A 26,397-nucleotide genomic window follows, 5' to 3' on the forward strand; every position below is an offset into this window, starting at 1 on the left:
GCCTGGCACAGATGTGTGTTGATGTGCTTCCAGTTGTTTGTGGGGACTGATGGTGTCTGAAACGGCAGGATCCTCCCTTTAGAATGTGAGCTCACCACTACTTTAATGACACCGGATTCATTCATTAACAGCCCGTCAGACTGTCTCAGTGCCCCTTTTTAAAGCAACCTGAGTCCATCATTTAGCAGTGTTGGAACAGAAGCGCGTGAAGGTAAGCTGCAATCTCTGTTTGGAGTTTTCTTTTCACACATCAACATTTACATTCATTATGTTTTGCTCAGTTTCAGGATGACGGCCCTTAAACTACCTTGTGCTGTGATGTTGCTGGTTTGTGCTTTGAAATTTAGTGCAACTCAAAGTAAGTGTAACTTGTACAACATTTCAACCAGATACATTTAAACTTATAATAAATCATTGAATATTTTTGCTACTTTTACTAAATACGCTTTCCTTAAAACAATGAAAGATGTTTTTTCCACTCACCGATGTTTACTCTCTTAATATGAAGTCAGATGAACTTCTGCCTGAAGTTTCCCCATCAACCTCTCTGAAATCAGATCTCAGGAACTCAGTCTCTGAACCCCTATCTTTCTTTTTTTTCTTTTTTATTAAACCCCCAACAGCGAGCTGCAAAGGACGCTGCGGTGCCGAGTACTACAGGGGATACATGTGCCAGTGTGACTACGGCTGCCTGCTTTATGAAGAGTGCTGCACAGACTATGAAAGTCAATGCACCACCCGTAAGGCTTTTTCCGCACTTACAGCCTTCTGCATGATAGTCCTTAATTTTATTTTCATACATTTAAACCTGTTTTAACCAGGGGAGACAATTCTTAAGATTTAATCTCAATTTTTAGAAGTTTTCTGACAGGTTTAAGTACATATTTGGCCAGTCATGGCCGTGTTCTGGCAGTATTTGGTTACACATTTATAGTAAAAAAGAAGACAACACACCACTATTCCAGCTGAGACATTAACATGCTTCAAAAGACATTGTACCGCTACGTATTTTCGTCTGGCATATTAGAATAGATTTATTCCCATCATAAAAGTACAACAAAATTTAGCAACAACTCCCTCTATGTAAAAGTATGCAAAAACAAGATATGTAGAAAACAAAAAGAAATAACAAGATGACTAAAAAAGCAAGAAAATATATGAAAAAGTAAAAATTAAGTGCTAATTTCTGTCCCCATCTAGGGCTCAGACAGCTCTGGGATGGAAGATGTCTTTTCTGTTTGATACAAATTAAAATACAATTAAGATGCAAAAAAAAAGAAACATCTTTCTGATAACAACAGTTATATCAAATATTTTAAAATAACCTGCTGATTTGTGTGCAACAGAGAACTCATGTAAGGGTCGGTGTGGAGAAACTTTCAAGAGGGGTCGGCTGTGTACCTGTGATTCTGATTGCATTAAGTTCAAGCAGTGCTGTCCAGACTACAAGACCCAATGTGAATCTGAAGGTGAGCTTTGAGCAGCACAAACAGGACTGGTTGTGTTTCTTTGCATGCTGACTAATGCTGCTTTCCAAAGATCAATCCTAACAAATCTTTTGGTAGCTTAAGATTTACATAATGAAGTGACTCTTCCAATCAATTCAGCACGCACACACACAAAGGCATAAGCATGCAGTGCATGCAGGGAACTAAACCGTAGCCCTGAGTCTAATTTGACTTTTGTTTGCCTTTAAAACTACCACAGAAATCAATGGAAAGACCAGTGTGGCAACAATGAAGATTAATTCGTGTCATAATTTAAATGATAGCAAAGCTGAAGGTATAGTTTATGGAAAAATGTTTGAATCATAACGCATTTTTAAACTTTCAGGGTTTATGGGAAAGGTTTTCTGAGAAAACAAATCTTTGTTTGTAAATCTTTCCATAGAATCAGCTCTGGATGAAGACACACAGGAGCTTGCTATGAACAAGGGAAACAATGAAGGTAACTTTGTTCTTCATTTAGGCAGATGAAAGAAACCAAACATTTAATTCACACTTGACTCCTTTTACTCTCTATATCTGAGCCCAGTATGAATGTTTTAGATCAGAGAATTCCATAATGTGAGCAGGGCAATGTTGGGAAGAGGACTCAAAATGAAGAGATTCTTACTTTTTGTATTAAATTTGTACAACACTAGCAAAGCTTTAGCCAATGAGGAATGTTAAAGGTCAGTTTTCTCATGAATGGACCACATTTATGAAAACTGGGCACAAGTTTAATAGCAGATGTGGAAACCACAGATGAAAGCCAACAGTGACACAACATTTCCCTGGATTTTTGTTTTGAATTCAGTATTTGAGCTTTTAGAGTTTAAATACAGGACATTCAACTTAACTGGAGAAACTATTTATTGATAGGTTTGTGTCAGCATCACATTATTAATTATGAATATCTGGATTTAAAAAAAAGTATTTTAATGTAACTTATTTAAGTTTGAGCTTTTAAATATAGTAAATTACTCTCTTCAGACAGGTATCTTCCCTGCTGCCTTTAAAACAGCAGTGGTGAGGCCTCATCTGAAGAAGAATAATTTAAATCCTGACATTAATATTTATCAACCAGTCTCCAATATAAAATGTTTTAATTAAAATAACTGAAAAAAACCCTGTTTTTAAATAGAAATACCATATTTGAAAGGTATCAATCAGGACAAGCCACAGCACAGAGACAGCACTTGTTCCAATAGTACATGATATTACGTGTAACCTGGACTGTCAAAAACTCTCAGTCGTGCTACAACTGGATCTGCGTCTTTTGACACAGTAGATCACAGGCTGAGAGGACCAGGACAAAACAGAGGTTTTAGTGATCATTTCTGAAGACAACAGAGTGGTTGTTTTATCTAAACTAAAAAAATGATAAAAGTTCTCAGTCTGTGAGAAACCTGGGTGTTATTTTTGACTTTGAGATGAATTTTATTCCACAAATTTAAAAATATAACAAAAACAGAGTCTCTCTGGTCTTCCCAGAAGAAGGTTATCAAACCTTCAACTAATACAACCCTCAGCTGCACGCGTGCTGACGAGGACCGGGGGGGCGGAACACATTACACCATTTTAAAATTGCTGCATTGGCTCCCTGTGCAATTCGGGATGGATTTAAGTTCTTTTTTTGGTTCATAAATGTTTGATGGTCTTAGGCCATCATATCTTATATGTCTTTACGGTATGAGCCCTCATGGACCCTGAGGTCCTCTGGTACAGACCTTTGGTAAATCCAATAGTCAGAACTAAATAAAACATACGTATACGTAGGCTTCTTTCAGTTTTTATGGACCTCGCTTGTGGAACAGCCTCCCAGAGAGCCTAAGGCCACAGAGACTGTTCATGGTAGAAACAGGATTGCGCAAGACCTACCTTTTTATCTGGCTTTTAGTTTAAATTTAGGAACTTATTTGATCATTTTATCATTTTATGTTCTCTTTTTTGTAAGTTGATATTTGTTCTTCACTTTTACTGATTTATATCTGTCCATTAAGGTTTGTTTATTTACTTATCTGGTTATTTATATCTGTTTTAACTTTTATTTATTTTATTCCTTTTACATTTTCAACTCTAGTGTTTTTCTCAGAGGGATCCTCCACACCAGTGACTGACCCACTGCAATGGGATCTCCTGGGTCTGGCTCTTTGCTTAGATCACTGGTGTGGACAGATCCCCAAAATATCACTTCCCCACTTCAGTACAAAGCCAGAATTCTACTTTCCATCATTTTGGTGATTCAATTAATGCTTTATCATGGTATACGGAGAGTGTAAAGCCCTTTGAGTAAGACAAATTAGAAAAGTGCTATAACAGTAAAGTTTGATTTTAGTTGATTTGTTACCTACAGATGGCTTATTTCCTTTGGAGAGCTCAACGCCACAGCCAACTAATGCCCCAAGTGATGGTGAGCTCATCCAACTCTTGGTAGTGTTAGATCTATCCAAGTCAATTTCACAGCCAGTATTTTCTAGGCTATACATTTGCTGACATTGAAGCTGAGGTTCCAGTGGCAACTACAGTCCCAGATTCTACCAGTGGAGACGGATCATCCCCATCCGACTTACTGGACCAAGTTCCCACAGATCCCACTGTGGATGGAGATGTTTCCCTCACACAGATGACTGTTTCAGTCAGTGGCGATCCCCTCACCTCCAGCCAAGCCCCTGGAGACCAAGAAGCAGGTTTGTGATATTTGAAGGGCTTTTGGCTTATCAGTTTCATTTTGTTTTTTGGAAAAATCCGATGTAGATCAAAAAGTTTATTCCTGTGCTCCACAACTTCCAGATGCCATAGGTCTTACAACTCCCTTTGAGCAAAATACAACATTCCCTGAGCCTACAGTCTCATATGAGCTCTACACCGACAACCTTTCAGCATCACCCACAACATCAATAAACACTTCACAAAGACCAGAAGTCACTCAAATCACAACAGATGATCCGGAAGTGCTGGAAAATATCCAGGTCACCACCACATCCCCTTCAGATGTGATGATTCCAACAACGATCCCAGTGGGAATCACTCAGAGCCTCAACACTGAACAAAACTCAAATGATGTTGACACCAGCGCTCCATCTTTGGCCCCAACACTTGAAGATTCATCCAGATATTCTCCAGAACTCAGTGTTGGAACAACCATCATTCCCTCCCCTACAAATACTGTGCAAGATGGCACCTCAGATAATGTTATACCAGCAGTAAGTACTTCTGATCCACTCAAAGAAGACCTAAAACTGACCAAACCCTCACCATCCACCTCAAAACCTGAAGAGACACCTGAGCCTTCCAAACTAAAGCCCACCTCTAAACCAGAGACGAAACCTCTGGACACACAAACCCCAAAGACAGATATCCAAGCTGGTAAGATGTAGTTTTATCATCCATGACACATTCTTACAAAAACAAATGCAAATGTTTAAATTGTTTGATTGTGAAATTGTAATTTTTTTGAAGAAGGTGCATTTAGAAATGAAAAAAAAAAGAACTTTAAAATACTGTGGATATTTTCCAAGATGACTCCTTTTTTGCAGTTTTGATCTTGCATATTCAAGCAAGAGCTTGATCAGAAACGCACTTTTTCCACAGATGACAGCAATGATAAAAACCTGTGCAGCGGGAGGCCGATAAGTGGAGTCACCACACTCAGAAACGGGACAATTGCAGTTTTCAGAGGTTTGTAAAACGGGGTTAATACTGAGCGATTTAGTATGAAAATTAAATGTTCTGTACTACTTCCAGTTAGTGTATTTTAGAGTTTGTTCTTTGATTTACGCCAGTTTGAAAAAGTTAAAAAAATATTACTGAGGTTGCCTTTTTTTAGATTACTGTATTAATATGGAATAGTTGATTGATTCTGTGAGAAGTTGCTTAAACCAGCTCAACTTGGATCTGCTGAACTTCCTATTATACTTTACTGAGAAATTTCACTTATAGACGTGAAAGAATAAATGTATAAATATAACGAAATGTAAAAATGTATATTTTTATTAAAATTATCTTAATTTAAAACATAGATGGTGATTTCAGCATCACAATTCAACATAAAATTAAGCAACTGTGTAAAATAGAATAGATCCCAGAAAGAGGAAGATACCTTGTTTCCATAGTTTCATTAAAAACAGCAGATACAAAATAAAAAAGTAAACATTTCATAAGAATTATTATTGGTGTTTAGTCTGATTGCTGACAGGAAGATAGATCTGTGAAAGCATTCCTTCCTGCATCATGCTATTTAAGTGTCTGACTGAAGGATAAACTGTTATAGACTATTTCTGTAGAAAGATCAACAGACATGAACTCATTTCTGACAGTCTTATGTAGTGTTTTTTTTTTTATTTACAGGTCATTACTTCTGGTTTCTGGATAGGAACAGGGTGCCAAGTCCACCTCAAAGCATCACACAGGTCTGGGGTGTTCCTTCCCCCATCGACACGGTGTTCACTCGCTGCAACTGTGAGGGCAAAACATATATTTTTAAGGTAAGTTAAATGGGATCAGATGGGACAAATCTATTGCTTCTTTTGTAATGGGCAAAGGTTTTTTGGTACCAGTTAAAATCTTTTTGGTTCATTTTGAAGTTTCTTCCATAACATTTTTGCAGGGAAGCAGGTATTGGAGATACGACAATGATGTTTTGGAACCTGGCTATCCTAAAGTCATTAAGACAGGCTTTGATGGCCTGAGGGGTCACATCACTGCTGCCCTGTCTGTGCCTCAGTATCGAAGCAGAAGAGAAGCGGTCTTCTTCTTCAAGAGAGGTGAGGAAATGAGTCAAACTGTTAAAATGGAACAACAGATTTGTTTTTATAAGCATACATGGTGAGATATTACCAGATGTGATCATGTATTTTCCATTTTGTCTCTTTTATCCAGGAGGTTTTGTTCAGAAATACTCATACCAGGCTGGCACCTCCAGGACTTGTGGTAGAAAAGTTGGAAATCCGATTGTGACAGTTCGATATCGAAGTGCTCGCCAAGCAGGTAACAGAAGAATCAGAACTTTAATATGTCGTAAATAAAAAGTAATTTAGGACTATTTTTGAGTTGAGATGGTTAAAATTAAGATACTCTAGGGGAAGCATAACATCAAAGCAGCTTGATGTAAACTACACCTATAGTATTTTGAGTTCTCCTTCAGTTAGCCCCTTGAAAAATTCTTTGTTACAAGGCAATACGTTCATTCAGGTTATTTATTTTGCTCGTTTAACTTGCAACACTTTGTTTGTCTACCAGCGACCATCTTAGAACCAGCCATAAACATTCGTAAATCCTGGAAAGGCTTCCCCTTCCAAATCACAGCGGCTGTGTCTGTGCCCAGCACCCAGGAGCAGGAGGGCTACAAATACTTTGTCTTCTCCAGATGTAAGTTTTCATTGGCTACGGTCTCATGCTTTAACTTTAAATAGACTAAATCATTTTTAAAATGTTGCTTTAAATAAACTTTTTTGCTATTAAGTTCTAAATGTTGAGATTGCTAAAAAAAAATACTTGTGTTTTGAGCAAACAGACTTAATCCACACACAGATCATTTCAAAACAACTTAAAGTTGACCAACAGAGCAACGAGCATTTAACCAATAAAATACAAGCACCTCAAAAAAAAAAAAAACTCACTAGAACATTTAATTGAAAAGAAATGTGTAAAATCTGGCTTTTGATCCACTTTGGTTCATATATGCCCAAACAGGAAAAAATATTTATTTATAGGAGCTCATACACACAGCAGCAAACTGGCTTTTCCTAAATTGAGTGTTTTTGGAGAAAGTTCAGTCAAATTCCTGGTAAACCAACACATTTAGGACTGAAGAACTCAGACTATGAGCTGATTACAAGTGTTTTTAACCAGTATGTGGGGCTTTTATTCACTCTACTGGGATTTTCTCCAAAAAAAGAAAAGAAGAAAGCTGTCTAAAAAAGGGATGCAAAGATGTTTGTCTGGGACACTTAATGAGAACCATGCGTGTGTGTTTGACAGTTGTGAAGTTCATTAAGGGCGGTGTCCATTTTCAGCTTACATCTATAGTGTTGTGACCAAAGCTATATAGTTTACAAAAAGAAAGAAAGACGGAAAAATGCATATGTGCTTTTATTATGTCAAGTTATCTACTGTTCAAAAATCACTTCAATCAGAGCAAATACAAAGATATTCAGTTGTCTATGAAATCATATGATTTCAAGAAGATCAATTCTTGCTTCACATGTTCTTTGCAGCATCAACATATAACGTGAGGATCAGCGGAGAACGTCCCACAATTGCAGCAAAAGAAAACGCGACGCCTCAAAGCAACAGTTTCTTCACTTGTCCGAAGAACCAACCTTGAAGATCCTTTTCCTGACAAGAGTTTTCCTAAAGCATTCAACTTTAATAACATTTTCTTAAAACACTGCTTTTGTAGGGACTTTTAAAACAAACAACAAACTTACAAGTAAAGAAAAAATATTAAAAGCACAGAGGCTGAAGACAAAGATGAAATGTGTTTGTGATGGGAATGCCGAGTCCTCCAGAGCGCTCTTCTATTAGAACTTTATCTTGCAAATCGTCTCCCACTTACACCCCGGGATGGAAACGCTTGACCTGTAAAGAATTCAAATATGCATTCAGATGCAGTTACATTCTCTTTATTTTATATCTGTAAGAACTCATGACTTATTATGAAAGTATATTCATGTTTCCTGTAACACTTTTTATCCAATAAACAAATTTAAAAGAACATACCGACTATTCCCCCCCCCCAGGATTTGTTTAGATAAATAAATAAAACACATTCTTCAAACATCACAATTAATAAATGTAAAATATTTGACTAAATATTGACCAAAATATCTCTAGAAAAGCTTAGACTGAAATGGTGAGTTGTTCAAAGTTAAAGTTCCAGCGGTGAGCTGCAGACACAGCTTGGGAACCATTTGGTGGTTAAAGCCCCCAATCCAACCCCTTAATGCAGAGTATCAAGCAGGGAGGCATTGGGTCCCATTTTTAGAGTCTTTGGTATGACTCGGCCTGGATTAGAACTCACGATTTCCAGTCACAGGGCGGACACTCTACCACAAGGCCACTGAGCTGGAAAGTTGTAGAAAAATCCCATGTAAACTCTGAAAATAAACAGTTTTCAAAAAGCCTTTGGTATTGTAGATGTGGTCTAAAGTGAGCTTTAACAAACAACCTGGGCCATATATCTTTATGAACATGTAAACTGCACAGTGACATTTCTATTCATTTGAAACCGTTTTCCTGAGAATCTGAATGATAAATGTGGCTTTAAAGATCACTATACATTTTTCCACATTTTGGTGAAGACATAAGATATACAGTATGTAATTTATTATAATTAAAATGTAATTTTGAAAGGAACAGTTTCAATCCAGACTTGAAAAGATATATTTATATTAAGATGAAAGAAAAAAAAGGGTCAAACCAAAAGCATCTATGGCACTTCAGCAAGTATAGCTGTTTTCATATAATACCAACTAAACCTCTGTTTTCTCTTACAATTTCAATTGAATTCTTACCCCCCTCCCTTTTTTTTACTCCAATCTAAAATGAACCTATAAACAAAACCTAGCTGATTTTCTGTGGTTGATCAGCATTTTAAACTAGAACTATCAGTTTACCTCCTCTCTTTCCACGCCCACTGCGATTGTCTGTCCAGCGTTGCAGAGGTCCAAATCGAGAGCCAGATCCAGGTCGAGAGGGTCTAGGGGGAGCACTGCTTGTATCTAAAGAGTACAATCGTTTTATTTTCTTTTTCAATGCAGAATGGTTACAGCGTGATGTGATGGAAAATGTGGGAATGCTTCACACCAGCAGAACTGGAGGTGGGTTCCTGGCTGGTCGACGGGAGGCTGGCTTTGTCAGCCGGCTGACTTGGCACTTCCATATCTTCCTGTGACACCACAGGATCCACCAACACTTCAGAACTGGACCTAAAACAAACAATTAAATTCAAATAATACAGAAACATCTCTGAATGTCTTAAAGAATAGATTTAGCGTCTGAAATTGTAAACGAAACGAAATACTTTAAAGAAGGTGTACATTATACACTGCAACCAATATTAAAATCAAGAAGAAAAAAAGAGGTCACTTAAAAGCAAGAAGTCAAAACTTCATGAAATTGATCAGGGATAAATCACCTGTCAGTGTCCGACTCCAAGAGGGAGGACTCCCCTTCATCTCCTGTGCTGGCTGTGACTGCCGCAACAAGGCCGGGTGTGGATGTGCTCACCGTGGGGACTGACTGAGAAGCATGCTCTGTTGTGTCGGATGGTGCAGCTTCTGAGAAGATGGTTAGTGAGGGGAAAAAAACAACACATTGTTCCATAAAAAAGTGACAGCGCTCTGGATTTAAATATTGAAGTTTGAATGAAGTTTTCCAATTTCAGGGGTAAGAAGTGGAATAAACGTAAACTAAAGCCAACCTGAACCGCAAACTTGCAGGGGTGTAGTTGGTACGCTCCGTCCACCAGACTCCTCTTCATGACTTGGCAATAAAGGGTTTTCATACATTCCAAAACCTGGAGATATTAAAGTTTTGAAAAGTCAGACATTCTATCTTTTCAGAGTAATTTTACATTATTGGAGATAGTTTGAATTTGAGATTATTTATAAATGCTTGGAGGTCACCATTATTAACATCCTTTGCAGTTTTCTACAATTCCAAAAACTAATGAAAGTGAAGCATCCTGTCAGTTGTTTTAAGCAGAAGGGAAACATCTTGCAGTATTTCTGTCACCTTATAATAGTAGATCATATTACAAGGATCCAATAAAAGAAATCCAAAAGTTACAAAAACTATTAGAAATTGGAGACTAAAATATTCAAGTCAATCTTGTTAACTCCCCCCAACACATACGAATGAGAACAAAAATACTTCATGCTTTGTATTTGAAAGTGTGGTGGAGCACCTCCTTGTGCTGCGAGCTGTCCTAGATCAGAGTGTGAGGAGGAGCTGGTCTGCGGCACGTCCTCAGGAGAACCGAACAAGCGAGACACTCCAGTCACCTGGGGAGAGCTGGAACAAACAACAATGAGTTGCATGGCATCACAAGACTGAAGAGATCTATAACCAGCTTTTTCTATTACACAAACAATTTTAAACACATCCAACAGTTCTTATTTTCCATGGCACGTTTGTAATCCGAGTAAAATTGAGGCAGAAGTACAAAGCCTTTTAGAGGAAGTTCTTTTTTGTCTCGGGGAAAATACAAAACATAAATTAGTGTATTCAAGAGAAGAGGAAAGGATTGTCAATACTCTTATGTCAGACAGCTGAAGACATTTTTTAAAAGGGTCACCTGGATCTTAAAAAAACATCCAGATTCATCTTTTTAAAACATTTTCAGCTTTAGAAGCATTTGATTTGATTTTAAATGGTTTATTTCAAGCAATCAAAGCAAGACTAATGCACAACAATCAGCAGTTGTACATTCGTACAGAGACGTATTAAAAGTAGGATAATCTGACATTAAATCAACGTTTGGTGGAAGAATGAGAGCCTCCACAGATATCTCTTTGCAAAATGTACTAGAGTGACTCATTTTCGTTTTTCTTTCTTGACAGCAAATTAATGTGTAGTGGACAGTAAAAAAAAAGACGGTAATATTTATGACATAACCTCCGTTTGAGCACCAGTGTTAACGGTGCTGAGGTTTAAAAGCTTTTAAAAGTGAAAAGATTTTTCTCCGTTCTAAACAGAGCAGCTAAAGGAATGAGCCTCAGGTGGAAGCTGCACTTTCTAGTGGGTGCAGCATTTTGATTTTAAGATACCTCATGAGTAAAGGATTTCAATCAATTAGTTACATTTATTTGATATTGACCCTAAAAAGGCAAACTATATATATATATATATATACATACACACATAAGAGTTGTAAAATTTTCTAAAAAGTCCACATCTCACTTTGTTGGTGTGCAAGGAAAGCCAGATGTCTTATTTATGGTTATTTACAGATGTCTTATTCCCTAACCTCCCCAGTGTAAATTTAAGTTAATATTTATCATTTATTGTTTAATCTTTGAAGCATTTCACCCAACTGAGGCCAGAATTTTGCATAAGTAATGAAACAGATGTTGAACCCTTTTCTTCCAAAGTGATAAGAATGTCAGGTTTGACAGAAATGCTAGAATAGAAAGCTTAGCCTTACTGTACGGCCTGGTCCAGGCCTTCAGGCCGGTGAGGAAGCGTGGGAGTGCAGGGAACCATCCTGTCATCTTCCTCGTTGTGAAGGGGCTGCACATCAGGAGGCAGAGACACTTTGACACATCTGTAGGCTTCATAACAAGTATTTCAGCTCAAGTGGTCAAAATGACTTACAACACAGCTCTGCATTCCAGGAGTGAGCCGACCCACTGACTGGCGGCGAACAGGAACACGCTGCTGGAAATACAAGATGATAAAAGGCGACATCAAACAAAGAAACACTTTGGAGAAATGTTAGAACAGCAATTCCAGGACAATCATCTTCCCCCAACAATGACGAGTGGAGCGGCACCTGAACGGGTGGTCCCAGTTCTGACGATTGGGCAGGGTGGACATTCAAACGTGGGGAGAGCTGCTGCACCGGTCTCCGTGGAGACGGGGGCATGCGCGCGCCAGAACTTGAGATTGGTTGTTCAGTGGAAAAGGCCTCAACTGTGCTCCCTTCAACTAAAACAAAAGTCAAATATTTAAACTTAATTCCGACAAGATACAAGTCAGCAGCTCCAAGAAGTAAAGAAAAACAGAGAACCACTCAGATAAATTTTAAAGATGTAAAATTTTAAACCCTACATGAGAAAATGAAAGTTGAAACTATTAGAAAAAAAAATCTACGAGATGAGAAAAGTTTAAATAACAACAGATATAGCACAATATACTTGATCCTAGTATTAATTGATGTCAACACGATTATTGCAATAATGAATTAAGCTTTTTTGAATGATAAAAAATGTATAGAAGTGTTTTCTTAAAGAACTGTTTTTTGTTGTTTTCTTTCTCATTAGTGCTACTTTGTTAGATGATTTAGACAGGAGACAGAATGTGGAAATTTTGAGTTCGACTGCATGTATGTTTGAGACATTTCCTGGTTCTTACAGCTGGGTGTCTGGGAATCTGCTGGCCTCTGGGTGGAGTCCGACGCCCCCAGACTCTCCTCCGTCTCAGTGCCAGCGTCTGTCACGTCAGCTCCCTGGAAAAGTTAAACAAAGACAGAACATTGACCGAGGGAAACAGGATAGGACCATTACAAGTCTTAAAAGGGTTGAATTGGATAAAAGAAAAGTGAGAAAGAGAAGTAATGTACACAAATGATGACAAGAGGAAACAGCAGAGATTCTTTTTCTTGTAGAAATGAACAATTGCTTCTTTAAGGAAATGGAAAAACATAAAAGCCTCTGTAAAATATTTAATAATCAAAACTTGTAATGTTATTATCCTAATCACAGGGCCAACCATGATGAAAAATTGATAAAATTAGAAAAAATAAGCTTATTGTATTGTAAAATCCAACAGACGGGTCCAATCTAACAAATTAAGGCTAGGCAATGAAATAGTTTTAAACCAGTGTTTGTAAAGTCATTTTATGAAAATTTCTCTTCTGGGTGTTATGGCTTAATGTGCTTACTGGAATGTTTTGAAGTACAGTCCTGTGAAAATGTAAATTACAGTAAATAAAATAAATAAATAACAAATTAAGAACATAAAGTGTTTTATTTCCTCATTATGAAAAAACATTGTTTTTTTAACAAAACATTTTTCTTTATAAATGATAATGTTACAATACAAACCCTGGAATGCACGTGGATGTGCTAGACCAGGCGTCTTCAACCTGAACCTCTCAAAGAGCCATTTGGATCGGTTTCCCACTGAGATGAAAGCACAGGGAGCCGCAACACTAGGTGTGTTAGAAAAAATGTTTTTGCCGATTTATCGCGATAGTTCATATAGCAATTTTTGTATTGATTCAAAATGTTGTGAGAATGTTTATTTAATTATTTATTTTTATTGATTATAAGCGTGATGTTTCCTTTGATCTTTTGTCCATTTTCCACAACCTTGAATAGACTTTTCTGTCTGTCAAACACCCAGAGTTAAGATTAATGAGATGATTGAAACAAATACACTTTGATGCAGACTCCTTTCTATTTTTTTTCTTCTTCAAATCCAGTAAACCCAATAAATTATATTAATTTTATGGATGACAACTATGTTTTATCAGGAAGTATCTGTTAGTTTGTCTGGAATCATAAGCTGTGAGTCTAAGCCCCGCCCCCGCCTCTGTACCTGTTCGTTGTTTTACCCCACGTGCAAACCCCCCCCTCCAGCATGTTCTACACAGACAGCGCAACATACCGTCATCTTAGCAGCAAGGTGACAGGATAGTCGGGGCGCCCTGACGCAAATTTAATTAATTTTACGCAGAAATGGGTGGTTTTAGTCTAGGGAGATAAAAGGATTAAAGGCACCACGACAATCTGAACATGATAGTTATTTTACAAAAACACAGAGCTGCAGCACAGGGAGGAAAGAGACGAATTTTGGAGCGTTAGGCTCTTTCTGCCATTGCATATCTTTGGTAGCGTTCGTGTGTGCGTGCGCCACGTACTGTCTGAACAACAGCCCCGCCCCCCGTGCACACAAATAGCCAGACAGACCTTTCCTCTTCAGCGAGAATAGCAAAATTAATATTAATTAATAATTGACTGACTTGCTGAGTTAAATATGGCAGATAACGTTCATCTCTTGTGGGACAAACAAAAAAAGCGACTTCTCCAGTACCGATAGCAGAACTGTTGAGGTCAGATCTTAACGATACTGCGGTCTTGAAGAATGTTTCCCCTGGGCTCGGTGGCCATCCCTATTCATCAGTCCAGACACCCTAAGGCCTGGACTGCCCCTAACGTCTGGACATATCCACTTGCAATGTCACGTTGCAGACTTTTGAGTCATAAAGCTGAAAATCTGCAAGTAATTAAAGAGTAAAAGGTACACAGCTAGAGTCAACACAAGCAAAGCTTGAATACAGACAAAGCTATGACAGTACAAATGGCAGCGCATTGAGAGGGAGTGGAAAAACTGGGCGTGTGTCCTGGAAAGGGAGTGTCCATGTTGCTGAAAGCGTGGGAAGGGTTAACAGTTCTGTGAATGAAAGCTGTGTGGTTGGCAAAGTCACAACATGATGTGCTCCAAGTTCCAAGTAGGAAGCCCAACCTCTGGGTCGTCTCCTTCGTAAGCCTCGTTGCCGTCTCCACTCCCATCGTTACTTTCCTCCTCCTCTTCTCCCATGCCCCCATCATCTGCCTCATCATCTTCGTCCTCCTCTTCTTCATCATCTTCTTCTTCCTCTTCCTCATATTCCTACAATGAACAAAAATTTAAGCCCAATTCACCAGAGCATTTAATAAAAAAAGGAAAAACAATAAAAATACTAAAAAAATTTGACCTGCTCCTCTTCCTCTTCTTCCCCCTCTTCCTGGTCTTCGTCACTCTCTGTATCAGTGATTATTACGATTACTTCCTGCTGCAGTTGACTTGGCGTTTCACCTTGGGTGCCTGCAACCTCTTGCTCTGAGGGAACAGACTGAGAGGCTGCTCCTTCATCACCTTCCTCCATCAATGGAAACTCCTCTGTCTGCAGGTGAAACCAGTTAAAGGGAACAGTGAGCATGTTCTTACAAACTGTCAAATAACAAAAGAACCTCTATCTGCAACACTGAAATAAAAAAAATAACACGCAGTGCTTTTGTGGAGATTAGCGCTCCTAATTCCTTTTATTACTGCTTTTAATTGGAAGGGGTTTTATAGTTAATTTAACCATGTGCAATTTAGACATGCTACATAAAGATATATATGTTTGTCATATAAAAAAGAGGGGAAGAGTACAAAATGATCAAAAACACGCATTCTGATTTACTGACTGAAAATATATTTGATGTAAAATGATGTGTAACTTGGAAACAATGTAACAATGATGTAAAAGTTGATATTCCCTGTCAAAAATATAAATAATAAAAAAAAAAGATATATATGTTTGGAATAATAGGAAATAAGACTTTACAAACCTGACTTGCTTCACCGTCTTGGCTGTCTGTTGGGACCACACCATCCGCCTCAGCACTCTCCTCAGTAAGCAGCTCCTCCTAAAGAGGTCGCATTATAAAAGTAAAATTTAGAACAACGCTGCTTCAATTTATAGAACTATTCCAATGAAAATTGTGCTTTTGGTATGGAACATGTTTTTTGTAGCATTTTTCTCATAATGGAGGACATATACTATAAAAATAAAGATTAAAATTGTGTTTGAGAATTTCTGTATTCAAATCTTTGTGAATCAGGAGCAGATGAAAAAATGCAGTTGGAAAAAGATTGTTACATAAAATCTACAATCGGCGGCCCACAAGCTCCTTTCTCTGTTCTGTTCTGATGAATCCACTTGCAGACAAATAGATCCGTGTACGTTTTTGTTTTCCTTGTCTGAGCTGATATCTGGCTCAAAACTGTACGGCTGGATAGCTCCAATACTGCTCGCCAGTTTTATTTCACAGCTAATGTTAGCTAAGATAGTTAGTTGTAATGGGCTATAAGTTAGCGGGAGAGAGAGAGAGGGTAAACAAAGGGATGATGGGAATTGTAAGATGGTTCACTTCACGCCAACAGTCCCGCCCACAACTCTGGGACAAATTTCTAATGAACTTCTGCTGCTCTGAAAAAGTGATGTCCTTGTAAACGACAGGTTTGATTTAGTCTAAAACGACATAACTATAAATAAAAGACCACTAGGAACGCTTTTACAAAAGATCAATTGGATTGACTGGAGAGGGAATTTCAAACACACAAAAAAAAAAAACTTTCAAGTGGGACTAAGTTCCCACTTACCTCTGGCCCCACTCTCTGGATGATGCGCAGTTTCTTTGGGACAGGAGCCCTGGAGGTGTCCTCTTGAGTGGCCTCAGTTTCAGTCACCATGGTGCTGCTCTCTTCTTCTTCACGAGGCCTCTTGGACATGGCAGATGATCCTGATGTTGCTGAAACTAAAAGCAAGGAAAGTTGAATGAACTAAATGCTTTGTCTCCACTTAAAACAAAATGCAGTTTTATTTTTGTAGTTCCATAATCTACTTTTTCATAATTTTGCCCATTTTTTTTCTGGTTAAAAGTCTAGCCTTCTAAAATACCTGTGCAATCTGACTTTTTAAACGCATTATATACACAGATGAGTATAAACACAACAATCATCTTGGCTATTAACAGGGCTGATCTTACCAGTGCCGAACACAGAAGAAGTTGAAGGCCATTCCACCTGTGAGCTGGGTGTGGCATCGATCATCACAGGCTCCTGACTGGAAGGTTCTGTGTGGGTCACGCTCTGCTGCTGTGTTGGCTGGACGAAAGCTGTTGCCTGCGTTTGAGGCTGCTGGACAGTCAGCATGGGGCTAGCTAATGTTGTCTGGACGTTGGGGCTGGAAGAGCGCACAGAGCCGCTGGCACTGCCGTACACTGTCACATGCTCCACTGGTGGTCCCTCTGTCGGCTGCATTACTGTTGAAGACACAGACTGTTAGATCTCAAGACTCAAAAGCTTCGGAAACAGTTTTGCAAGTATAATAATTATTTTTAGAAGAGAATTTATGCTCTTTCATTTGATTGTAAGAAATGTCTAAAGCTCTGATGTGCACCCACCTTCCTGGGTTTCCACCTGTGTTGTAGGCATGACCGTAGCCGTGGGGGTCGGAGTGGGAACAGGAGCTGGGGTGATCATGGGCTTGATGCTTGCTCTCGGCGTGGGCTTGTTTCCAGGGTTTACAGGTTGCTTGCTGGCTGTGGGTGCTACAGGTGTTGGCTTAATGTTGGCAGTTGGAGGCTCAGACGTGGTGGCACTAGAAGCGAATATCGGCATTAACAATCATTCTCAAAACGTTTTCTGAGCCAACAGCAATTGTTATGTTGATGCTGCATCTTTCTTAAAGTCTGGAGGTCTTTTAAACAGTCACTCATACTTTTGAAAAGTGAAATTCTCATAAAAATAAACAGAAAACTCTCATTGGGTTAAGAAAAGAGTCAGATTATTAAAGCTTTTAAATACAACAAAACCTTGGGTTATCTCTTTATGACATAACCCTACACTGGAGCTTAAACATAAAAGAGAAATGCATTTTTACGTTTTTTTATAATTTTCTTTTACCTGCCCCTGTCTGAGGTTGGGGTGGTCTTCAGACTGATCTGTCTTTGTTCAGTACTCCTCTGCTGCTCCTGAGTCTTAACAGAGACGGGAACAACAAGAAAAAGAAAGAGTAAAGTCAAAAGATTGGTTTGTCAATATCTATTTTGATGTTCCTATGCCACACAGAATCTAATATTCATTAAAAAAAAAAACCTTCTTCATTTTGTTCCTGTTAATTTTAGGTTCTTTGTATGTAACTCGTGCATTTATCAAACAAGAAAAGAAAGATGAAATGTGAAAACATCTGGACCGTCTCACCTTGCTCGGACCTGCCTCAGCCGGCTCATCTCTCTGTTCTTGTCTCTCCTGTTGACCTCGCAAATCTCTCAGCTCCCGCTCCAGTCTGCTGAGGCGGCCGTCATACTGAGACTTGAGAGCACTCACCCGCACCTCCAGCTCCTCACGCTGAGTCTTTAATTCTTCATTTTCCTTCTGGAGCTGCTCTTTAGTATCTGCATAAAAACCATGTAGGGCAAACATTTAAACCCATGCACAAACATTGCTTCCCCCCAGAGGTCAAAGAAGATGCAAAACTGACTTGAGAGCAGGCTGATCTTCTGCTTGGCAGACATGAGGGCTTTTCTGGTTTTCTCGTCCTTCTCAGCCATCTGCTGTCTCAGAGTGTCCTCCTGAGAGGTTTTCTCCTGCAGCTCTTGCCTCAGTCTGGTCAAATCTGCCTGCAGCCTGGTTGACTGTTCCTGGGCACTGCGTACCTCATTTTCTCGCTCTGTTACAACCTAGAGAGAGCACCAAGTACAGAATTAACGTTAAGGTTGTCTGCAACTTTGACAATAACAGCAGAGGATGCGCACTAAGAAAATTACAGGAATTCTAGTAAAGAAGAAACTTTTACCTTGCTGATGTTCTCCAGCTGTCCCTCCAGCTCCTTGCTCCTGTTTTGCGCTTGGCCCAGAGAATCTCTAAGGCTCTGCAGTTCTTGAGCTGAGGCCTGACGTGCTTCTTCGTCCTGGGAAGGACCTGCCGCTGTGTCAGAAACCAGCTGCAGGATAATGATAGAAAAATCTGTCTCAAACAAATATAAGCAACGGATTCCACCTAACGTGAGCCAATGTTATTATGTTGATAGTTGAAATAAACATAACAAAAATGCATCTAACCAATTACCTTGTCGTGCGTCACCTTCAGCTCATCATACTGGGTCTTGTAGCGGCGTCCAATCTTCTTGACCTGGGTAATAGTCCGCGCCTTCTCTAGTAGCTCCTGGTTCTTAGTTTCCACTTCCTTCTTTAGCATATTCCTCTCTTCAGTTATTTTACTCAGATTTTCACGCAAGTTTTGTATCTGTCCTTGCAGTCCTGTTGTGAGATTATTTGTCCTATTCAGAGAGATGGTCAAAATGAGTGATGGGGAGGATAAAAGCAAAGCAACAGAAACTCCATCTTGTTTTCCTAAATGTATTTTTTTTTCTACATGCGAGCCCTCACCTGGTCAACTCCATTTTGAGTCTTGCACTCTCTTCACTAAGCTGCTGAATACGTTTGACGTGTGCTTCTCTCTCAGAGTGAAGACGCTTGTACTCTTCTGGATCCAAATCTTTCTGTTGACTCACTAAATGCTGTAAACATAATTGCAATTGAGTTATTAAATCAAACGAAGCCAATTTGTGGTCTCAAAGTTTTAATTCATACAAGAAGCACCATCAGTTCTGTAAACTGACCTGAGTACGAGCCTTCCAACGCTTGATCTCTTCCTCGAGAATCATCTTCTCCGCCTGCAGCATGCCACTCTTCTCGCTGAGCTCTGAGTTCGACTGCTGTAGCGGCATGATGGCCTTCTCTAACTTTTCCACCTAAAAACATTCACAAGAACCCAGTATTTCAGTTCAATGGGCTTTGAAAATAACAAGTTTGTTTACTTGAACAGGATATTATAATAATGAAGATCAAAGATGCACATTTTCTTCAGGAAATGTCAACAAAAAGGATGCAGACACCTTAGCTTGAGTTTGCTGCAGCTCCTGTTCCATTTTGTCCTTCTCCTCCCGCAGCATCTTGTTGGTTTCCATTAAGATGCTCATAGTTTCTGTCTTCTTCATTAACTCATCGTGCTGAGCCAGGGTCTTTGCGGTCACCTGAAACGTACATCACACGTCAGGACTGTCGCACGACTAATTTCAGTCAGAACCTCCACACCTTAAACCTTGAGAAAATATTTTAGTATTTCCCAACAAAACCATTAACAATTACTCTCTGAATACTGAAGTCAAACAATCAGTACTGATTGTTGTCTCTTGGACTGCAGTCAAAAATCTTAATATTGACAGAAATCAGAGTAAATCCTTTTTTTTTTTACTTCATCTTTGCTGCTAAATTGCATTAAGCCTCTTTTAAAATCATTCAACGTGATGCTGAATTCATGTTAACCCAATTTATCGTGTTGTGCATATTGTGTTTTTATGTTTTTCAGCTTTCTTTAGGAGCTTTCAGATATTTGATTACCTGAGATTAGATTTATTCATGTTTATTTGTTTATTTTTTTTTAAATCGGCAGGTAGAGCAATATAGTTTTTCATTTTCAAAACAGCCATTTGTGGGTTCTCTAGTTAAATGACTGACCTGCATTCTTTCCCTTGCAGCGCTCAAGCTGTCTTGCACCTCCTTGAGTTCTCGTTCCAAGTGCTCCATCCTCAAACGATAGCGTAAACTCTCACCTTGAGCCACCTCAAAACGCGACTCTGCAAGCTCCTTTTCACGACGCACAAACCTAGAATGTTGTTAACAGTTATCAACCAATTAAGAAACCAACACAAGATAACGGCGAGGGATAAAAAGACATGCTAGCATGTTCTATTCTGTGTTGAACTAGCATGTTCTTCTAAAGTCATGCTGGTTCAACACAGAATAGAAACAAAAGACTGAGTTTTGCTGAATATTTGTGTTGATTAGGTCAATTAGATGGGCAGGACTTACCGAAGAACCTCAAGAAGCTGGTCTTGAGATTTTCCCTCTTCAGTCAGTGATATATTTAAGGCACTTTCATTGGCAGTGCGCTGCACACTGTCAGCCAGCTTGGTGCTCATTGTCTGGAGCTGCTCATGCAGGAGGGTGTTCTGGCTTTGCAGCTCTTCATTACGACTCTCCACTTTGGAAACAGCCTCCTGTTAGGACGGTAAACATTACAATTTCATCAATATGTTTCAGCAAAGTGCTAAACAGTCTTGGAAAAAGTGCAACTGAATCAAAAACCTTAAAATGTTTTTATCATTTCTTGTTAATGTTCCTATTTTTGGTATTAATAATGGCTACATCCTAATACCCGTTATTTGTTAAAAGGAGGATAAAAGTGTTTTTGAAAGCAGCATTAGTTGATGTTAGTCATCTCTAAAAGCTGAACTTTATAGGAACAAAATATCAACCAAGTAAAGGTATGTTTTTGGATTACTATATTTCAAGTGTGTTCATTTTTACACAACTACTCTAACTCATCAAAGAGATACTTTGAGTTTAAAATCAACCACTTCAGAAATATACATTACAATATCAGTCTGACACCAACCTTGAGGATCTTTTCCTGTTCTTCCCAGGAAACTCTAGCCTCCAGTAACTCTGCACTGACCCTCTGCAGTTTCTCTTCCAACTGGTGTCTGAGCTCAACAGCCTGCGAAGCCTGGGCCTTCGCAGCCTGAAGCGCCTCCACATCAGCTGCATGCAGCATCATCTCCCGCTCATACTTATCCTGAGCTTCAGCTGCCAGCTTAACCTTAAAGAGAAAAACGGCACAATGAAACATCATATTCAAATTACAATGGCATGACCAGGTTTTAAAACTCAAAAAGGAATTTTAAGAAGCACAAACACATAATTCAGTAGGTTAATACCAATCGGCATCCAATATTCCATAGATACTTTGATCTAAAATAAATACATCAAAACAACAACAACAACAAAAAAAGACTATGGGCACGTGAACAACTGCAGGTTTTGCATTACCTGCTCTTGGCCGTCTATCAGAGCCTGTTGTTGCTGAGCCTCAGAAAGAACCAGCCTCTGCAGCACTGTCTGCTGATCTTCCTGGACACTGCTGAGACTTTTTTTAAGACTATTTATCTGATAAAAAAAAAAACACCAAAGAAACAAAAATATCAAAAATGTCTGTAAATTTAGAGAAAATTATTTAACAAAATAGTAAATGCTTGTTAAGTTAAATCCAAATATAATGTATTGCTGTATTATTCAGGAGTTTTATACCTCCTCCTCAAGACCGGCCACAACTCTTCTCTTCTGGTCTTCCAAGTCTTGTTTTTCTTTTTCCATTCCCTGAAGTCTTTCCTCGAGCGCACGGTGCTGTTCCTCAGCTTCCTTCATACGAGCCTCGATGGATGAGCGGGCTTGCTCAGTTACCTTGTCACAGGGTTTGAACATCCACAGGAGAATTATCAGTCTTTTCGATGCTTGGGAAAGGATAAAACTTATAAATTCAGATTTTCTTTAACTAGGTTCCCTTTGGAGAAAGGGCTGAAAAATATTTCTAATCAGGGGAATTGTTAACATTTAGTAATATAAAGTCAATACAAATGGTTTCATCGAGAATGGATCAATAGTGTTTTCCATTTTTTAATGTCATTTATGAACAGGGAGAACTAAAACTGTAGCAGAATGAGAGCGTTGTTGTGACTGATCTCCAACCTGCTTCTCTTTGTTCAGGGACTCCTCCAGGCTCTGAGCCATGGCTCTGTACTGCTCCATACTGGAGGTGGCGGCCCTCAGGCTTTCTGCCAGCTCTTCTGCCCGGGTTTCGGCGAGCTTCAAGCGCGCCTGGAGGTCTTCTCTGTCTTGATCCAAACCCTGAAGGCTTGCAACTGGGTTAAAGGATTTATGATTTTAGTCAAACAAAGGAAAAATGAACAAATTACATTTCCATTCTACCGTTAAATCTTTAGTGTGGTTTGTACATTTTAAAAGCCATTTTTACAATACTAAATCCCCACCAGCTGAAACCACAGCTCTTTAGTAATACTAAGTAGGTCAAGAATAAATCTGGGTCAGTCAAGTAGAAACATAACACTGTCTAAAGGAAGGCACATTTTTGCTTTATTACAGCACAATTCTTAAAATTGCCTTATAAAAATATTTGTTTTATTTTAATAAAGCACCAATATGTTAAAGTTTGTAGGAATAGGTAACAATTCGAGTAATCTGCATGCATCTAGGCTAACCTCTGATGGGTGTAGATGGGGAGCCCAGGGTGTGACGTCCTTCAATGTTCCCCTGCTGCATCCTGAAGGTGCTGAGCTCCATTTCAAGGACATTTATCTGCTCTTTTGTCCGTTGATGCAAAGCCACCTGTGTTTCCAGCTGTCTCTTCAAATCCACGACCTGGATCTGCATGAGACATCCGAGAAATATTGAAAATAAAAATAATATAAAACGTGAATGTGAACAAAATGTTATGACTTTACTCAAGAACACATGTTTCACTTGCCTCCTGGTTTCTGCTTAGCAGATGGCGCTGTTCCACTTCCTGTTCAAGCCTCTTTTGAAGCTGGGTGATTTCTCTTTCCTGCTTCTCTATCTGGCTGTTGAGACGCTGACGTACATCAGTCTCTGATCGCTCCAGAGAGGCCTAAGGGACAGACTTTGAATGATGATCTTGAACCTTTATTGTGTGTTAATAAGTCTGCAGCTACAGCAACACAAGCATCTTACTTGGATAGACTGGAGATTTGTAAGCAGCAGGTTCTGACTCTGCTGTTGGTTTAGGATAGTTTCTTTTTCTTGAGTCAGCCTGGACTCCAAAAGCTTCAGCATGTCCTTTTCCTTGCGTAGGTTCTCAGCATGGGCCTAAAAGATGAAACTTGATTAGTGTAGTTTTGTAGTATTTCCTTGGAGATATAGGAATAAAACAATGTCTGTAACTGAATAAAAGCTACAGAGAACACAAGTACTGAGATGGATCAAACATAAACCTGTGCCATGGCAAGTTTCTCTTTTGCAGTCTTCAGATCTTCCTGTAGTGTGTTGACTGTCTGCTCAAGCTTTTGTGTGTCGGCGGCCATTTTCTGCCCTTTCTCCCGAAGAGCCGCAATCTCCTTCCTGTAACCTTCAACATTGTCCTGCAGCATTTCATACCTTTAAGTGTAGAGAGGGAAATCACAAAAAATGGCTTCATCAAAACTTCTACATCATTAACCGAAACCTTTAACACAAAAAATGCACAATAACATTGCAACTTTTGTAGATCAACTTTACCTCTTGGAAGCAAACTCTAACTGAGTGGATGTCTTGGCATTCTGAGAGCGAAGTTCTGACAGCTGCTCCTGAAGCTTCTCATTCTGCTCAGTCAAAGCCTTGTCACTCTCCAGTCGCTCCTTTTTATAGGTGGTGAAAACCTCTTGTAACTGCAGATGTAATCAAAATGTTAATTACTTGCCCTTTTATTAAATACATTTTCAGAGTAGCTCTACAATTACCTTGACTTTTTTTGGGGTGGGGCGGTGAAAAACACAACCTCCCACGTCATATTTACTATATAAATTTTTCTTCTGCAGTTCCTCATTTGGTAACTGTTTATTTTACAAAAAAATATATATATAACTGATATAAAATAGATAAAATATTTGTTATGAACTTTCGAGAGTTTAAGAATATTTTGAATTTCTTACTGAGCAGCAGTGACATCTAGTGGCCAACAATAGCAACAGTGCTCTTTCTAAACTCATGACAGTTTCCAATCTACTGGCATCCTGATAACCAAAGCAAATAAATCTATTTAGTTTTTTGTCTGAATGGGTAAAAGTATAAGGTGTGGCTGACTAGAAACCAACAGAAAATTGATGCAAAACAGACCTGAAAGTGGAAGCTATTTAAAAAAAAAAAAAAAAAAAAAAAGCATAAAAGACATAATTTGTATCTTCTCCTGATAGTTGTAGATGTTTTGGTACAGATTTTACTTTATAAATACGGTCACCTGTCGCAAAGCAGCTTTGGCCTCTAGTGCTTCAGCAGACTCTGCTGCCATGGAAACAAGAGCGGCGGAAGTCCCGCTGGTGGGTGTGGCTGCGTGTGACCGTCGTGGGGTAGAGGTCAGAGAGAACTCCTCAGCGGGTACACCTTAAGACCAAACGATGACAAATTTAAAAGACAAAAACAAGAACAGAGATTAGCACTCTGAAGTTTGCTTTGAAAGATGACTGTAAACCACCTGGGCAGGCGTTGATGTTCTTTCTCTTACCTTGGGTGAAGCTGACTCCAGTTGATTGAGCTAGCAGCATCCGGTACATGTCCCGCTGCCTCACAATGGACTCAGTCATTTTTATCTGCTGGTTGCGTTGCTCCTTCAAAGACTCCAACTCTGACTGAGCTTTGTCAAACCTCTGCTCCAGCTCTCCACGCCTAACAGTTTGTTTTGGTTAGCTTATGGTTTGACTATTGTTACACAAGCTTTTGTTAAAGTAAAGTCTCAAATAACAGAGATGACATTAAGTTCTTTTTTTTTTTAAACGAAAAATCTCTTATCTTGCATTTTCCTGGTGCAACATTTATAAATTATTAGACAACAAAAAGAATGAAAACTGCAAACACTGACGTACTTATCACTGGTTGCTTCAAACTCTTCTCTCTCTTGGGAATCACTGAGCTCCCTTAGGGCCACCAGAAGTCGCTGATTTTGCTTCTGAAGCTCTTCTACACTTCTGAACGTCACCAAATGTTGGCTGATGACCTCTGAGGTGCTGCTTATGTCACCAGACATCACCTCTTCCTCGTGAACCACATGGTTTCCGCGGGCCTCTTCCAGCTCCACCAGCAACACCCGAACCTATCACCAAGACAGAGGATAGCAAAGAAAGAACTCACTTATTTGTTTTCTACTAGATAGAAATAAAAAACTAGCTTAGAGTCTAAACTGACCTGCTGTGCCATGTCAGCCACCTGGAGTTCAAACCTCTGGTTGTCCCTTTCTAAGATGGATGACCGCTTGTTTGATTCATCTGCCTCATTCTGCAAACGGTGCACCTCCTGAAAGAAACGTACCAAAACTGAAATGAAAGAATAACTTCCTATGGGGGGTTTACAGATGTTAAGAATGCAGAATGGTATGATAAAAATATAAAGGGGTATATTTCAAATAAAAAAACATTTTAAAATAATTTTATTTGGAAAAAAAACGGTAAAAAAACTAAAATGTATGAAATCAAGTGGCAGGCTTACCTTGTAGGCTTGTTCTAGCTTGGTAGAAAGACTGGCCACTGACTTTTGCATGCGCTCATGCTCTTCCCTTTGTCTTTTGAGAATGGGAGCTTTTGCCTCTACCTCCTGCACAATATTATCCAGGTACTTATTGATTCGTTTATTCTCCAGGCGTTCCAACTGCAACTGCTCGTTGGTCTCAACGTAAGCTGTGTACAACTAAAGACAAATACCTTATGTTAGAACAGGGAGCAAGCCAATGTGTTTTATGGTCGTCTTAAAATAACAGACAGGAATGAACAGAGAGGAAGTTAATTTATCAACTGGTTTTCCGAAGTTTTATGGTGAATTATGCAATTGAAGTGTTGAAAAAAAGTTGCAAACCTCAGTCAACTTCATGTTTGGTCTTATTTTAGACACGGCAGCGGCTGTTGGGGACATAGTTATCAGTTGCTCCTCTGTTAGCACAGATCTGTTACCAGCGCCTGGTCAAAAAGAAAAGATTAGAAGTCATTAGTTTGGCTCAATAGTGCTTGAGTTTTAAATACCCAAAAACTGGGGAAAGA

The 26,397-nt window shown here is 39.1% G+C and overlaps 2 protein-coding genes across 8 annotated transcripts in view; one reads left to right on the plus strand and one right to left on the minus strand.

Moving 5' to 3' along the window:
- prg4b (proteoglycan 4b) lies at positions 1-8,605 on the plus strand. 4 transcript variants are annotated; one of them, XM_011474075.4, is made up of 15 exons: positions 1-211; positions 282-358; positions 624-740; positions 1,347-1,469; positions 1,708-1,782; positions 1,891-1,947; positions 3,838-3,894; positions 3,962-4,171; positions 4,275-4,850; positions 5,076-5,162; positions 5,832-5,968; positions 6,091-6,247; positions 6,363-6,470; positions 6,723-6,851; positions 7,700-8,605. In XM_011474075.4, the coding sequence occupies exons 2-15, from the start codon at positions 289-291 to the stop codon at positions 7,807-7,809; spliced, it is 2,013 nt and encodes a 670-aa protein (XP_011472377.1). In that variant the 5' UTR covers positions 1-211; positions 282-288; the 3' UTR covers positions 7,810-8,605. The 4 variants fall into 4 exon arrangements, with proteins under 4 accessions (XP_011472377.1, XP_011472379.1, XP_004068056.1 ...); XM_011474077.4 differs by having other exon boundaries at positions 3,986-4,171; XM_004068008.4 differs by lacking the exon at positions 1,708-1,782.
- Positions 7,559-26,397, minus strand: part of tprb (translocated promoter region b, nuclear basket protein) — a 21,816-nt gene continuing 2,977 nt past the window's right edge. The window contains exons 11-51 of one of the 4 annotated variants that reach the window (XM_078945927.1): positions 26,216-26,316; positions 25,853-26,050; positions 25,553-25,660; positions 25,234-25,460; positions 24,876-25,036; positions 24,612-24,754; positions 23,894-24,042; positions 23,611-23,773; positions 23,351-23,485; positions 23,127-23,267; positions 22,861-23,026; positions 22,331-22,503; positions 21,893-22,045; positions 21,635-21,751; positions 21,201-21,404; positions 20,615-20,802; positions 20,261-20,408; positions 19,639-19,776; positions 19,363-19,494; positions 19,130-19,260; positions 18,810-19,020; positions 18,538-18,684; positions 18,223-18,421; positions 17,943-18,136; positions 17,646-17,719; positions 17,144-17,340; positions 16,727-17,002; positions 16,341-16,495; positions 15,527-15,604; positions 14,908-15,096; positions 14,676-14,822; positions 12,561-12,654; positions 11,980-12,134; positions 11,802-11,861; positions 11,632-11,717; positions 10,393-10,499; positions 9,907-10,002; positions 9,622-9,760; positions 9,291-9,412; positions 9,101-9,205; positions 7,559-8,063 (exon numbers count right to left, since the gene is read on the minus strand). In XM_078945927.1, coding sequence (XP_078802053.1) covers positions 8,014-8,063; positions 9,101-9,205; positions 9,291-9,412; positions 9,622-9,760; positions 9,907-10,002; positions 10,393-10,499; positions 11,632-11,717; positions 11,802-11,861; positions 11,980-12,134; positions 12,561-12,654; positions 14,676-14,822; positions 14,908-15,096; positions 15,527-15,604; positions 16,341-16,495; positions 16,727-17,002; positions 17,144-17,340; positions 17,646-17,719; positions 17,943-18,136; positions 18,223-18,421; positions 18,538-18,684; positions 18,810-19,020; positions 19,130-19,260; positions 19,363-19,494; positions 19,639-19,776; positions 20,261-20,408; positions 20,615-20,802; positions 21,201-21,404; positions 21,635-21,751; positions 21,893-22,045; positions 22,331-22,503; positions 22,861-23,026; positions 23,127-23,267; positions 23,351-23,485; positions 23,611-23,773; positions 23,894-24,042; positions 24,612-24,754; positions 24,876-25,036; positions 25,234-25,460; positions 25,553-25,660; positions 25,853-26,050; positions 26,216-26,316 — 5,957 coding nt within the window. In that variant the 3' untranslated portion in view covers positions 7,559-8,013. Of the gene's footprint in view, positions 8,064-9,100; positions 9,206-9,290; positions 9,413-9,621; positions 9,764-9,906; positions 10,003-10,392; positions 10,500-11,631; positions 11,718-11,801; positions 11,865-11,979; positions 12,135-12,560; positions 12,655-14,675; positions 14,823-14,907; positions 15,097-15,526; positions 15,605-16,340; positions 16,496-16,726; positions 17,003-17,143; positions 17,341-17,645; positions 17,720-17,942; positions 18,137-18,222; positions 18,422-18,537; positions 18,685-18,809; positions 19,021-19,129; positions 19,261-19,362; positions 19,495-19,638; positions 19,777-20,260; positions 20,409-20,614; positions 20,803-21,200; positions 21,405-21,634; positions 21,752-21,892; positions 22,046-22,330; positions 22,504-22,860; positions 23,027-23,126; positions 23,268-23,350; positions 23,486-23,610; positions 23,774-23,893; positions 24,043-24,611; positions 24,755-24,875; positions 25,037-25,233; positions 25,461-25,552; positions 25,661-25,852; positions 26,051-26,215; positions 26,317-26,397 lie in introns of all 4 variants that reach the window. The other 3 variants (XM_023954308.2, XM_023954309.2, XM_023954307.2) reach the window with 3 other exon arrangements.

Source organism: Oryzias latipes, chromosome 4 (genome assembly GCF_053564925.1).
Source record: "Oryzias latipes strain Hd-rR chromosome 4, Olatipes_Hd-rR_3.1".
Classification (NCBI taxonomy): Eukaryota; Metazoa; Chordata; class Actinopteri; order Beloniformes; family Adrianichthyidae; genus Oryzias; species Oryzias latipes.

Coding starts and splice junctions, on each gene's coding strand:
- prg4b (XM_011474075.4), top strand. CDS start 289: ATGACGGCCCTTAAACTACCTTGTGCTGTGATGTTGCTGGTTTGTGCT. Junction 741..1,346: donor TGAAAGTCAATGCACCACCC/GTAAGGCTTTTT, acceptor TGTGTGCAACAG/AGAACTCATGTAAGGGTCGG. Junction 1,948..3,837: donor GAACAAGGGAAACAATGAAG/GTAACTTTGTTC, acceptor TGTTACCTACAG/ATGGCTTATTTCCTTTGGAG.